Genomic DNA, 13120 nt, shown 5'->3' with positions numbered 1-13120 from the left:
TGTTTGAGAAAGGTTTTTTTTCTTCTTGGTCAGTCCTCGCAGAGAAAGTCTGCTGAGACGTTTGAGACATTTGGTGTTTCCTGTGTGAACATGACGACACCCCTGCGCACAAAGCCAAATTCGTAAAAGAAACAATTCTGCCAGAATCTAAGTCCAATATTCACTCGCTTTTCTTGGTCTCCACCACCTCCCGGAGGGACGGAAATATCTGGCTCTTCTGCTGCTAAATGCTCCGCTATGTTCAATTTATTGATACTGTTCAATAATACTGAACAGTATTAACCACACTTGATTCTGTTGTTTCCCACAAGGCCGGAGCAGGAAACCCACACAATGGGAACAGAGGGTTGAATTAAAAGAACAATGGCACAGAGAAGCAGACGCACCGGACGTCATAGAGAAAAATGGAAGGTTTTTTTTGAATCATTTTTTTTGAAACACTGGAAAACGCAGCAGATAAAAACTAAAAATTCTCCGTTATGTATTTTGCGTCGCACTGATAACTACTGATGCAGCATCATGTCGTCTTACTGATGAAGTGCATTTTACTTTCGTACGTTTATAGAATACAATGAATCATATGCGATAGATGGAAAATGAGGAATTGTGATCACATCGACAGATGTTTGGTATTTTCAAGATCATTATTATCCGGGATAAAACCACTAATTTGCTAATTCATCCTTCAAAGTAAAAACCACATGACCGTTGCCCTAGAAGAAACATCAGCGCAGTAAAAAAGAAAGCAACAACACACAAACAAGGAGTCGCCCCTGAGGGTCTGTCACACAGCCCGGTGCTCAGGGTAAAACAAAGGCACGTGTAAATGTTTCAAGCGGAACCACAGCAACACACACACACACACACACACACACACACACACACACACACACACACACACACACACACACACACACACACACACACACACACACACACAAACACAGGTCATCAGAACTGTGCAAAGCCTCCGAACGTTGTGCGTTATCGGTTTTCAAGTACAATGCAAAGAGGTACAACATGAACCCTGAAGTAGGTGCAGACTGGCTTCGGACAGTTCAGGGCACTGTACAAAAATGTATTCATAAAGCGGCATTAAAAAGAAATCTTCAATGGGCCCTGCCCACCCCCACCCCCAGGGTTCGAGAACAACCGCAACCACCAACCTCCTCTGTGATTTAAAAATAACTGGCGCACATCTGTGGCCAGTTTTTGAAAGAGTTCATTATAAAACAACCAGTGATGTGATTCAAAAAAACATTTTGTACTTTGGGTTATGTTCTGTGGCTTTGTGACTTTTACGAAATACACCGATCGGCCACAGCGTCGCAACCAGTTCACGTTACGTTGTGACTGATTCGTTTAAGCGCAAAAAATGTAAAACTTGCACAAATCAATTTATTCTTTTTGGCCACTTGGGGGCAGCGCAAACAAGCTGAGAACGCCGGCTAGCATCCGCTCAGTAACTCAGTACCATCTCCCGCTGATCATTCTCATACTGTCCCTTTTGCAAACATTAGATTTATATTCATAAACGACGTTTTCTAAAATGGTGGCTCACCTGGTGGAGCGTGAACCACAACCACAGGTCTGAACCGTCGACTACCGACCTTCAAATGAAGCAGAAATACTGCGGGGGGAAAATACATGAATGTAATATACATTTTCATGTGCGCACCATTTTTGCAAGAGAGATCAAATTTAAAGGTTGCGCTTTCTACCAAAGGACGTTAGGAAATTCTCTCACAACACAATTACAACTGCCCCCCCCCCCCCCCCCCCCCCCCCCCCCATAAGAAGAAATCACTTTCCCACAGCGGCACAGTCGAAGCTGTTGGTCATGTGTGGTGAAAGACTTCTCGGCCGGTGACGCCTCTGTCACGCAACATCTGAAGGCTTCAGAGAGTCAACTTTTCCAAACTCCTTGCCCTCCGTGACCCGCTCCCGCTGATCCCAGCAAGGATCGCTCTCTTTTCCATAAGAACGACTTCAGGCTGATGAGATCTTCATGTGGGTCTGTGGTCTCGAGGCTTCGCCGGGGGAGGTGGAGGCGCACAAGGCTTGACCCGGACTGCAGGAGGAGGACTGGGCTTGACGGGGGGCACAGGAGGAGGATTTGGTTTCGCTGCCTTACTCTGAAAGGAAAGCAAAATGGGGTTTTTTTTTATTTTATATTGCTGTAAATTGTATTTTATCTGGAAAAGAAAGAACGTAAACAGAGGTTAAAGTGGGCTGCAAAGATCTGGAAAGATCTGATCCCCTAACCCTTTCACACATAATAATCAAGTGAGTTTATTATTCACTTGCTGCATTCTAGTGTTCCTTCCAGCTGATGCCACATCCTGTCGGTCTCTTTACTGGTCTCTTTGTGCCGGGGGGGTGCACGAGAGCGTGCTAGGTTGTTTTCTTCCCGGCGACCGGGCTCACTGGGCCAATCACAACCCAGTTTCCACCCTCACCATAACTAATGCTGTGTTCACACCCAACGCCAAGCGAATTTTCACGCTGCGTTCCCCCCGATGTGCGGTCGCCGTATCGTCTTCACTTAAGGTTTTAAAGATCAACATCACGTATCTGGAATAAACTCCAAAAACAACATGCATATCAATGTTCACGTCGAACAACAACATCCCCTCATCGTTCACAAAGAGACGAGTGAGAGCAGCGGGTCAAAGGCGTGACTCACCTGTGGTTTGTTCAGAGGTGGTAAAGGTTTAGCTGGTGGTTGAGGTTTCGTCTGCGGTGGTGAAGAAGAAGAAGAAGTCACTGAGACATTTGTGTTGGAAATTGCGAGTTTGCAGAGACACGGTAACATTGGTGAAAGTCAATGTCACCACATGACAGGCTACTAACAGCTTGTCGTCCATAAATTCCACGAAAAAAGACCCAAACCAACAACGAACTGACCCACCAACGAGAATCCAGAAAATATTCCATAAATATGCAGCTGAAAATTAGTCGCAACAAATGCACCATTCGCTCCTGTTTGACTAACATTTGTCAATTTTACAATATACAGCTATTTTTAGGAAACAACGGACCCTTTTATAAATAATGGGACTTTATCCGTGGCATGTTTTTAAAAGAACGGTTCAGGAGGAACCAATGGGCTCGAGACGGAGACTCAGTGAGTTACAGATGATCTCATTTGGTCGAGTGAACAGAAGAACGCCGCCGCCACGGATCTGAACACACTCGACTTTCCCAACGCGACGGAAGCTTACCGGCTCAGTTTGTGGCGCGGACGACGCCGGAGACATTTTCTTTGGCGGCTGCAAACAAAAGGCACATTGTAGCCGTTACGGCACTTTGCATTGACGCTGTAAAGGCGCGTGACTTATTTTCGCGCCGCCGCCATCTGTACCTGTGGGGCAGTTCGGCTGGGCGCCATGGCAACAGTCAGAGGAGCGCAGGCTTGCGTTGCCGTGGACTCCATGAGAGTAGGAGAGCTGATCTGAGGCCTCTCCTTCACACTCGCTTCCTGGTACATCGGGTTCAACTTGTCTGGAGCGGAATGCACTTTCCTGCGAACACGGAATTCATTGAGAATTTTTAAAAAACGGGAACTAAAACACGAGATCATTGACGCCAAGTTGAAAAGATGAATAAATGAAGCCACCTTTTGGAGGTGTAGTTGTCCATGTTGTCCTTCTTGCAGCACATCAGTCCTGCGATCACGGCGGTGACCAGCAGCAGCACGGCGAGAGCTGCACACACGCCGGTTATGATTCCCTTCTGACCTGCGGGCGCACACGGGGAGATTACACGTCATGAGACTATACACTGACTCTGTTGTTGTGCACCGTGTCACATACTCCATACTGTACGTAGCCAGGAAGAGATTCTTTATGTGGGGTATCCTGTGTGCCTTATCTAAAAGAAAGCTGGCGTTTTCTAGCCGTGCTAGCGGCGAAGCTTCGGGAATGGAAATGCCGTCCACTGAACAGTTCGCCACTTTGGTCCAGACTGAACGTCTCGACCATGAAATGTTGTTTTTCAGACATTCATGTTCCTTAAAAGATGGATTGTAATTACACCAGCAGTCGTCTGACCTCTGGGTCAAAATGTCAATTTGTCCAGTTTTGTTGATGGTTTTGTGCGAAACCCATAACAATGCGTTGCGTTAACGCTAATTAGCAAATGTTAGCATGCTAACATGTCAAACTAACATGCTAAACATTATGCCAGCTAAACATTAACATGCTAACATAACATGCTAAAACATTATTCTCACTAAACATCAGCATGCTAACATGACAAACATAATGCTAGCTAAACATTAGCATATGAACATGCTAACATTTTAACATCAGCTTGTTAGCATGCTGACATTATAAACATTATACTAGCTAAACGTCAGCATGCTAACATGCTAACATTTTAACATCAGCTTGTTAGCATGCTGACATTATAAACATTATACTAGCTAAACATTAGCATGCTAGCATGGTAAACATTATAAAATCAGCTTGTTAGCATGCTGACATTAGCGATTAGCTCAAAGCGCTGTTTTGGCGATGTGCAGCCTCACAGAGCTGCTAGCATGCGGGCAGCTAACGCAATTTTTTTTTAAACACACTTATTTACTAATATTTAGGCCCCAACTGAAAATGGCTAAAGGCTCAACCACTCATCCATAAACAAGAATATTTCCTCTGGACTAGTGTCTCTTTAGGTTTCTTTTTCTTACAAGCTGATAACAGATACTGAGTTTGTGTAACACAGACGTTTTGTGATACAAGTAATTGCTGCAACAATGAGTTGATTAATCGATTGTCACAATGTCCCAGGAGACAGAATGATGCGAGACAGTTCCAGTCGGTCAACAGCTGTAATCCTGCACATTTCACCAAATGATGGGAAAATGCACAATCAAGCGTCTTACTGAAAATACATTGTTTCATTATTTCGTTTGTTCTGTTCTGGCGAAAGATTTAAAAAAGGACAATCTGTGCAAAGGTGTTTCACAAGTTGGTCCTTTCAAGTGTTTGCAAACTCTCACTTCTTCCCCTTTGTTTGAGGCTTTAGTCTCTTTACTGAGACGACTGAGTCGCTTGTCAGACTCCATTTTCAAGTTTTGATGTGAAGCGGACGGCACCACGTACTAATGGTGCCAGACATCAGCGGCTCTTTGGGACCAGGGATCGACCCCCCGACCTGTGGATGACCTTCTCTACCTTCCACGGCCCTGGAGATCATTAGTTCCTCTCAAATCAAATGTCATTAAGAATGTGAAAAGCAGCTTCTCGATTTGATGAACGGTGTCATCAAGACAGAAGATGACTTCAGGTGTTTTAAAGGGGGATGAGTTGAAGATATACTGTACATATATATATATATATATATATATATATATATATACTGTATTTCCTTGGAAAAGGGTTTGGTCGATGCTGGGAGGAGATCAGTCATCATGAATCATCATCCATGTTTTGGTTTTTTTAACTTACTGGAAGAATGATTCAACGAGCGTGTGTGACCTGTTTTCATCTGACCTTCTCTTCACAGCGATAAGATTTTTGGATGCAGCGGCCAGACCCGCCGCTCACTACGCTGGAATTTGCACACATTCACCGACACAAGGTGAAAAATCCAGGGGCGGACGGCTCGGTCGGTACCTTGAGGTATATCTGCGTACTGGATGTCGCAGTAAGGCGGAGCCCAGCCGGGATGACAGTGGCACTCGTTCTTGTGATTACACACCTGGAAGGGAACATGAACGTAGACGTGAGTGAAGCAGTCGGAGCTGCACTTCAGCCCAGAGCAGGCTACAAGGTGACTTCACTCACTCCCTTGTCGCTGCATTTCTTCGCACAATCCTCCCTTTTCCCATAAACCGACACGTCCATGCATCTGTGGTCGAGGCAGACCTGGGCACAGGGCAACGACTCTGAGAAACAGGTCCAACGTGATCGGAGAAACTTTCTCCCCGACGCAGTTTGTCTTTTTCTTTCATACCTTATTTGGCCCACATCTGGTTCCTTTGGGCACCATGTCAAAGTTCCGGGTGTTGTAGTCGTCCACCACTAGTTTACACTCTGTGTTCCCCCTCACGGTGTACGCTGCCCGTTTACCCGTGATGGACTCGCCGCCTCCTTGACAAAATATAGATCCGCACTTCAAATTCCTACAAAAAGAAGAAGAAAAAAAAGAGTCAACATATCGCTCGAGCACTTGTTCCATTGTGTTTCGTCAGAGCCTTTGCTACTTTTTGGGCGCCGGCACTGGTTTTCGCTCCGAGCGCCACGTTCCCGCACCGAGCGCTCGGCGCCGTGACGTGATACGTACTGTGCAGCGCAGGGGATGTAGTGGAATTTGTTCTTCCCGCAGTTTGCACCTTGCTCGCCGCGACTGTTCAGGTCAAAACACAAATCCGGTCCAACTATGGCCCCTGAGGAAAGAGGATATTCGTAGATATTAACACGGAACGCCTGAAGAAAGAAGAAGAAACACATCTTCAGCGCATCACAATGTAATCGCCGTATAATTCCAAATGAGGTTTTGTGGGTTTGCAGCCGGTTGGTGGGTTGGTTGGTTGGTTGGTCAGCTTTCTACAGAAGCCAGTTTCTGTCAGGAAACGAGCAAACATTTGATCTTAAAAAAAGATTTAAAAATTACAGAGGAAGTGATGATTGATATACGAGCGTGTGCACGTCATCCATTCATAACTGAGCAGGAACCGTCGCTCCTCTCGGTTCCTGTCATGTCTCCTCTGTGAAGGCCTTTGAAAAATAATGTCAATATGCAATATTATGAAATCCTTTTGATTTACGGAGTCAGAACTCAACGACATATGTTCTCATAACTTTGACCCACTCTCTCAGTATTTGCATGTTCTGATCTGACCGACCACATCACCGGCGGCGGCGGGTGTGTGTTGACTGTACCGAGTCCAAACAGCCTCCAGCAGTGCTGCTCGTGCGTGGGACACTGGCCGTCGTGACAGAAGCCCTGCGACTGGTCGTAGCACGGTTTGCCGTTCATCTCGAAGCCGTCGTCGGGGCAGTCCTCCGACTCGCCGGTGCAGTATTCCGGCAGGTCGCAGTCGCCGGCCGACTTCCTGCACACACTTCCAGCAGATTGGAACTGTGGGTGTGAAGTACATTTCAGGCGATGTGGTTAAAAAGGAAAAAAAAACCCAATGAGGTAGATGAGGGTGAAACATAATTATCTCTACGTGGTATTCCTCTTCCAGTCCTCGCTCGAGGAAGGATGTGGTATCACCCTCTGTTTCCTGTTATTAATCAGCTGGTGCCATTTCAGTTTGTCACTTTTTTTGATCAGCCAGAGTTTTGGGCGAGTGTTGGGTGTGGCCGCGTCGTTGACGTGTAGTGCGACTGAAATATCTCAACAAGCATCAGATGAACTGATCGTGAACCACGGTCCCCGGAGGCTGAACCCTCGTGACACTTAGTGATGCTCTGGCTTTTTTCCTCCAGTGCAACCATGCGGTCAGAAAAATATCCTCAAATCCACATGGGTTGGAACAAATCCACGTCTTCTACAGACATTCGTGGTTCCCAGAGGATTTAGCAAACTTTTGATTCTCAGTAATTGAGCGATGGGTTAGGGACCTGTTAGATTTCACCCAGTTTTTGGAAGAATCCCACTTCGATACAAGCTGAGTGACGGGAGCTGAAGTACCTGACAGTTGTCGCAGCATTGTCCGTGGGCGCACTGGGACCCTTCCGTCAGGCGACAGGTCGAGGCGTCGCAACAGAGGTTCTTGCATTCCTGCGAACAGAACAAGACTTTTCATTTTTTTCTTTTCACTTGTGCCATGTTTGTGTCTCCAGTTACATCTTGGAACAAGAGCTGCAGTGATGAAATACCTTCAAATCGCACGCACGAGCAGCGACGCTGCCAAGAGACTGTCTCTGCCAAGACGTGGGCGCACAGGGAAACTATGTAAACTCTCCACGGCCAAACTACCAGTGGAGCTTCGCCTTAGATCAACACTGCCCTGCCTCGTAGCAGCTGTAATCTCTCTCTCACACACACACACACACACACACACGCGCGCACACACAGACACAGGAAGCTCCATTCAAAAGGTTTATTACCTCCACGGTGCCACAGTCACACTCCTCCCCGGGGTCCAGCAGGGCGTTGCCACAGCGAGGGCCCACGGCGATGGTCCTGACGCCGCGGGGCTTGTCCAGGCAGCTGGGCTGAGCTCGCTCCATGAACTCGGCGAGCTGCTGCACGCTGCAGCTGCTGAAGAACTCCGGGAACGCCTCGCTTCCCGTCCTGAGGGCGACACAAAGAGACGCGAGGATGAAAGAGATTCAATGAGATCGAATGGGTGAATACGCTCTATGGCCAAAAGAACGTGGACGGGGCGAAGATTAAACACACGTCAAGGTTTAGGCCATTCCTAGGATGAGGGGCTGTTCTGAAATATGATGATCCTTCCCAACTTACGATACAAGCAAAATATAATCGTCCAAACATTCTGGTTGAGAAAAAAACAACAACAGCCCTCTCTAAGTGGATGAGAGTTGCGTTTCCCTCGGTCACCTGAGCTTCTCTGCCATCACACAGTTCCCGCTGCTGCGAGACGGACCGCACACGCAGCCCGCGGCATCATGGGACAAGCCGAGGTTATGTCCCATCTCGTGAGCAATGGTGGCGGCGAGGCCGATCAGGTTGTGATGGTGATCCTGGAGGAGAAGCGCGGAACGGGTTCTTTAGATTCTGCAGGATCCATCACGTAGAAATAGTGAAAATGAATAAAAGGGGTCGTCTGCGGTGAGGGATCGACGATACCTGGTTGACTCCGCCCGAGTTCTCGCCGCACATGGCGAACTTGTTTGCCAAACCGACCGTGTCACCGTCGAAGTCTTTGCCGCTGTTGAAGACAGAACACATCTGTAACATCGGGTCACAGTGGCGGCGGCGCTGCGCCTCTCGCCTGCACACATTTCCACACGGCGATGCTCACGTCACAAACTGGGCGTTGTCGTGCTTCGTCATCCGCTGGAGGTCGGCCTGGCGCCACAGGAGGAAGTTGTCCAGGGTCGTCTCCGAATTTATGTCCACGTCAATGAAGTCCCTGTGCGTCCAGATCTCCAAACCCACCAGCAGGACGCGGATGTTGAGCGGCCGGTACAGCTGCAGGGCGGACGGGGGAGAAGCGGGGAGGATGGAACGCTGCCAGACAAACATCTTACAAAACACAGACTTGGAAGAAGAATACAAATAAATAAGTTACCTTGTCGACGTGATTTATAACTCCAAAGATTCGGGATTTCGTGTCACTTCCGTACTGTTTGTACTGGAGGGAGAGACACACCATCAGATTTATGCAACGGTGGGATGGAGCCGGCGGAAGAAACACAAATGTTGTCAAGTGTCGATATTTACCTCAGTGTTGTCAACGACGACAAACAGCTCGACGAACTTCTGAGTGACAGGACTCGTTTTCTGAAAGGACGCAGAGGAACACGACCCTGATACCGATATTCATGCTATTCATTATATTCAAAAAAGCATAAAAGATGACTGAATGTGACCTGCTACATGTTCATACAACACATTTCTTATCTTTTATTACATATCTCTTAACGTACTTAATTTATTACCTGACAATATTTTAATAAACTGTATGAATTTTGAATTAAAAAAAAGACTAAAATAAAGAATAGGAAAACTTATGTAGTCATAACTCAACATAATATGATAATATCAATAGGTGTATATATATATATATATATATATATATATATATATATATATATATAAATTAAACATTTTAAATGCCTTATTGCATATTCACAGATGCGTTTATTCATATATTAACAAGTACACACAAAGTACATTCACTCATATATACACAGATATTTCTTCTCAGGAGTTGGTGGAGACCAAAAGCAGAGATATAAGAGAGTGAAGTGTTTTAGACTGAACCACGTCACCTACCCACGGTCTGGACCTGAAGAGCCCAGCGAGGCGAGGCCCCCGGTCCTGGTCCCGGTCCTGGTCCCGGTCCCGTTCCCGGTCGAACAGCACGGTGGTGTTTGACGAGGAGGTCTTCAGGTGTTCGTGTCTGTAAACTGCGTGGTCTCCTTCGTCAGACCGTCCCAGAGGCTCGATCAGGTAAAGCTGCTGCCGGGCTCTGACGAAGCCGCTGCAAACACAAGACGATGAGAACGACACAGCTATAATAATCAGATTTGTTGTAAAAATGGAAATGGGTTAAGTCCACTGTTAGACACAGAGGCAATTCAAAGTGGTTTTTTTTTTATATAAGACCAACAAACATAATAAACAGGACAAATAATAAGTTTTCAATAAAAATATGAGTGACAGTTATGGTGCAGATATGGTGCAGGCTCAATTATAATGTTTTGAATTCAATAAAATGAAAGTGTAGCAGAGAGACTGAGCAAACAAAGGCAGAAGAGACCGGCAGAGTTTTTCATTTAAAGAAAAAAAGTGATTTAAAACAATCAGTAAAAAGACAATAAAAAAAAATGTTTTCTTTTAAATTACAGATGACTAAACGTCGTGAAGCAAACTCATTTCACAAGCGTTTGAGACACTTTCTCTGGACGTGATGTAAGTAGCAAATTACACACACACACACACACACACACACACAGGAAATAAAGAAGTTGGAAGATGTTCTCACCTGATGCCGGAACAAATCCCCACGCTGACCGAAGAGTCCGTGTCGCCTTCGACGTGACCGTGGTAATAACAGTGGTCCTGCGCGGAAACACACACTCATGACATCAGAGCGTCCAACCTCTCTCTCTAAAGTCTCTCAAATCAGTCAGAACTAGTTTTCTCGATTCATCGACCATAAAATGTCCTAAAATGGTGAAAAGTGTCGATCGTGTTTTGTTTCGTGTCCGTGACATCGTGATGTCACAATGTTACGGAGGTGTCGTCCGGACGACTGGCGAGGCGTTCAGGAGCGTCAGGAGCTTCGGGGTTTTCTCCCTTTACCGCCGACTTTGGGATTTGTAACTTTGCGGAACTTTTTACATCCACAAAAAAAAAACTTTAACTCACGAGAGGAAAGAGAAAAACGGCAAAAAAGCCGAATATGTCTCCTTTAAAATATTTCTTGAAAAGGTAAAACCTCACCTCGCTCGGTGACGTCGTCACTCGCGTCCCGTCTTCTGAGTAGCGTGTTTCAGTGTAGCCTCTCCCGATGAGGTCACTGTGAGATAAAGGTCGGGGGGGAAAAACTATAACTATAACTATATTTTCTTAATATTTAAAATATTACAGTACTCATTGTGGATCTAATTGTGAAAACAAAAGGTTTTATGTTAAAAGAAAGAAAACAAAAAAGCGCTAACCTGTTTTTTTCCAGATGAATGCTGTGGTTCCTCCCGTCAAAGGTCAACTCGTAGAGCAGCGCGTCGGGGTAAAGCTGCGGAAAAGTGTCCGTCAGTCACACGACGACTTCAACTGATTCTGATCAGACGAACCCACGTCCGTCACTTAGGTCTTTTTATAAATATATATTGCATGTCATACCTACTCATATTATAAGATAATTGATTATAGTGTCACACCACACACTTTGCAAAATGTGCAATATATATACAAAGAACACGTGACAATATACGAATTATAAGGAAAGAATAAGGCATAAGGAAAATAAATATAAAGAATTGACATGAAATTTTTAAATATTAGATATTAATATGTGTAATCAGGGTTCTAATTTATATTCCGCTTGCTTTTACAATTGCACAGGTTCAGTTAGTGTTGAACAAAGAGCTGGTTGCCCTGGTGGAAAAATGGAAAATTAAATAATTGAAATAGATAGATGGATAGATGAACTTTATTAATCCCAAACTGGGAAATGCTGGACTAAAAATATATATGATCTATATCTAAAATGTTGTCACTGTTACATAGTTATTCCACCAAGTGGCGTTTTGTGTAACGGCCTTTTACCTGTCTAATGTTGATACATGTTCATGAATCAGAGTCAAAACATTTGATCTGACATGTAGTACATGTTTAAAATGTAAATATTGTTATAATATCAGTGACAGTAGGTGTGGAGTGTTCGGGTGCAGCAGCAGCTCACCTGGTTCTCCGTCAGGCTCCTCCTCTGCCTCGCCTGCAGCCTCCGAGGTCGCACCAGCTCGTACCGCTCCACGTGAGCGAGGAGGCCGGAGGAGCTCTGCACCAAACAAACTGCACATACACAAAAACACAAACAAGAGTTATTCATATTTCACACTGTATCACATCTTTGTTTTTCAGAGAGACGGTCTGGATTACAGGGTTTTTTTGTTGGGTCTTTGAACACCACACAGAATATGATAATCATCACAGGCTATCAAGTTTGAGAGATTAAAGGTAAAAGCAGCCAATATTAATATCATATCCCAATAATAACTTCTAATAATATCAATAATTTAATATCAAACACATTGGATGAGCAGGAAACACGTTTAGATTGATTAACTGATTAAAGGTCCACATGTGAATTTTACAGAAGTCAAGTGGTCTGAACAACAGCACGAGGGATTTTACATAAAGTTTCATTTTTTTCTCAGATTAAATATAATTTAAAAACCTTTCTGAAGAAGGCCTGAGAAATATTTACAATAATCCTGAACCTTTTTTTAAGACTTCTTTTCTGGAGCAGCACGAGGACTGGACCGGATCCTGCTTTACACCCAATATTCATTTCATTCTGTTCTCAACTTTCCCTGCAATTTTACAACGAATATGAACTTTGAAAATGTCAACTCATAACCGAATATTGATAACAGCAACAGCCTCCCTGATACAGTCACTTATTGTTGTCAGGAGAATGTCCGGAAAACAAATGTTCCACGCCAACAACAACAAAAATTAATATAAAATATTATAATAATACTACTGTTCGATGGAGATGAGAACATACCCCACGTCAGCCACAGCGACAACATGCTCTCTGTCCCGGGACGATGAGCTCTGCTCGGCCGCCGCCGCTCGTCGTCTCAGTCCGTTACTTTGTGACTCCACCGTGAATCATCGCGGTGGGCCTAGGCCACGCCCCCTTCTCAACGCTTATCGCCGCCTCGCATATTTACCGGAAAGAAACCGTCAAGTTGGACACGATAAGAATAAAAGGACTTTTAACCAGACTTCCGTTAGAATT

At 45.1% G+C, this 13120-nt stretch overlaps 1 protein-coding gene across 1 annotated transcript; it reads right to left on the bottom strand.

Annotated features, from left to right (window-relative positions):
- Positions 1-1378: 1378 nt before the first annotated feature.
- Positions 1379-13034, bottom strand: adam8b (ADAM metallopeptidase domain 8b). Its single transcript, XM_035613427.2, has 23 exons — positions 12884-13034; positions 12056-12165; positions 11313-11386; positions 11095-11170; positions 10634-10710; positions 9922-10129; positions 9367-9426; positions 9215-9277; positions 8945-9114; positions 8770-8851; positions 8521-8663; positions 8064-8250; positions 7645-7734; positions 6888-7086; positions 6289-6391; positions 5959-6127; positions 5790-5870; positions 5619-5703; positions 3620-3740; positions 3365-3524; positions 3225-3272; positions 2687-2737; positions 1379-2135 (listed from the first exon to the last, which is right to left on the bottom strand). The coding sequence occupies exons 1-23, from the start codon at positions 12906-12908 to the stop codon at positions 2007-2009; spliced, it is 2511 nt and encodes an 836-aa protein (XP_035469320.2). The 5' UTR covers positions 12909-13034; the 3' UTR covers positions 1379-2006.
- Between the last annotated feature and the right edge of the window lie 86 nt (positions 13035-13120).

Source organism: Scophthalmus maximus, chromosome 16 (assembly GCF_022379125.1).
Source record: "Scophthalmus maximus strain ysfricsl-2021 chromosome 16, ASM2237912v1, whole genome shotgun sequence".
Taxonomy (NCBI): Eukaryota; Metazoa; Chordata; class Actinopteri; order Pleuronectiformes; family Scophthalmidae; genus Scophthalmus; species Scophthalmus maximus.
The sequence above is the reverse complement of the archived record's forward strand: the minus strand, read 5'-3'. Positions and strand labels throughout refer to the sequence as shown.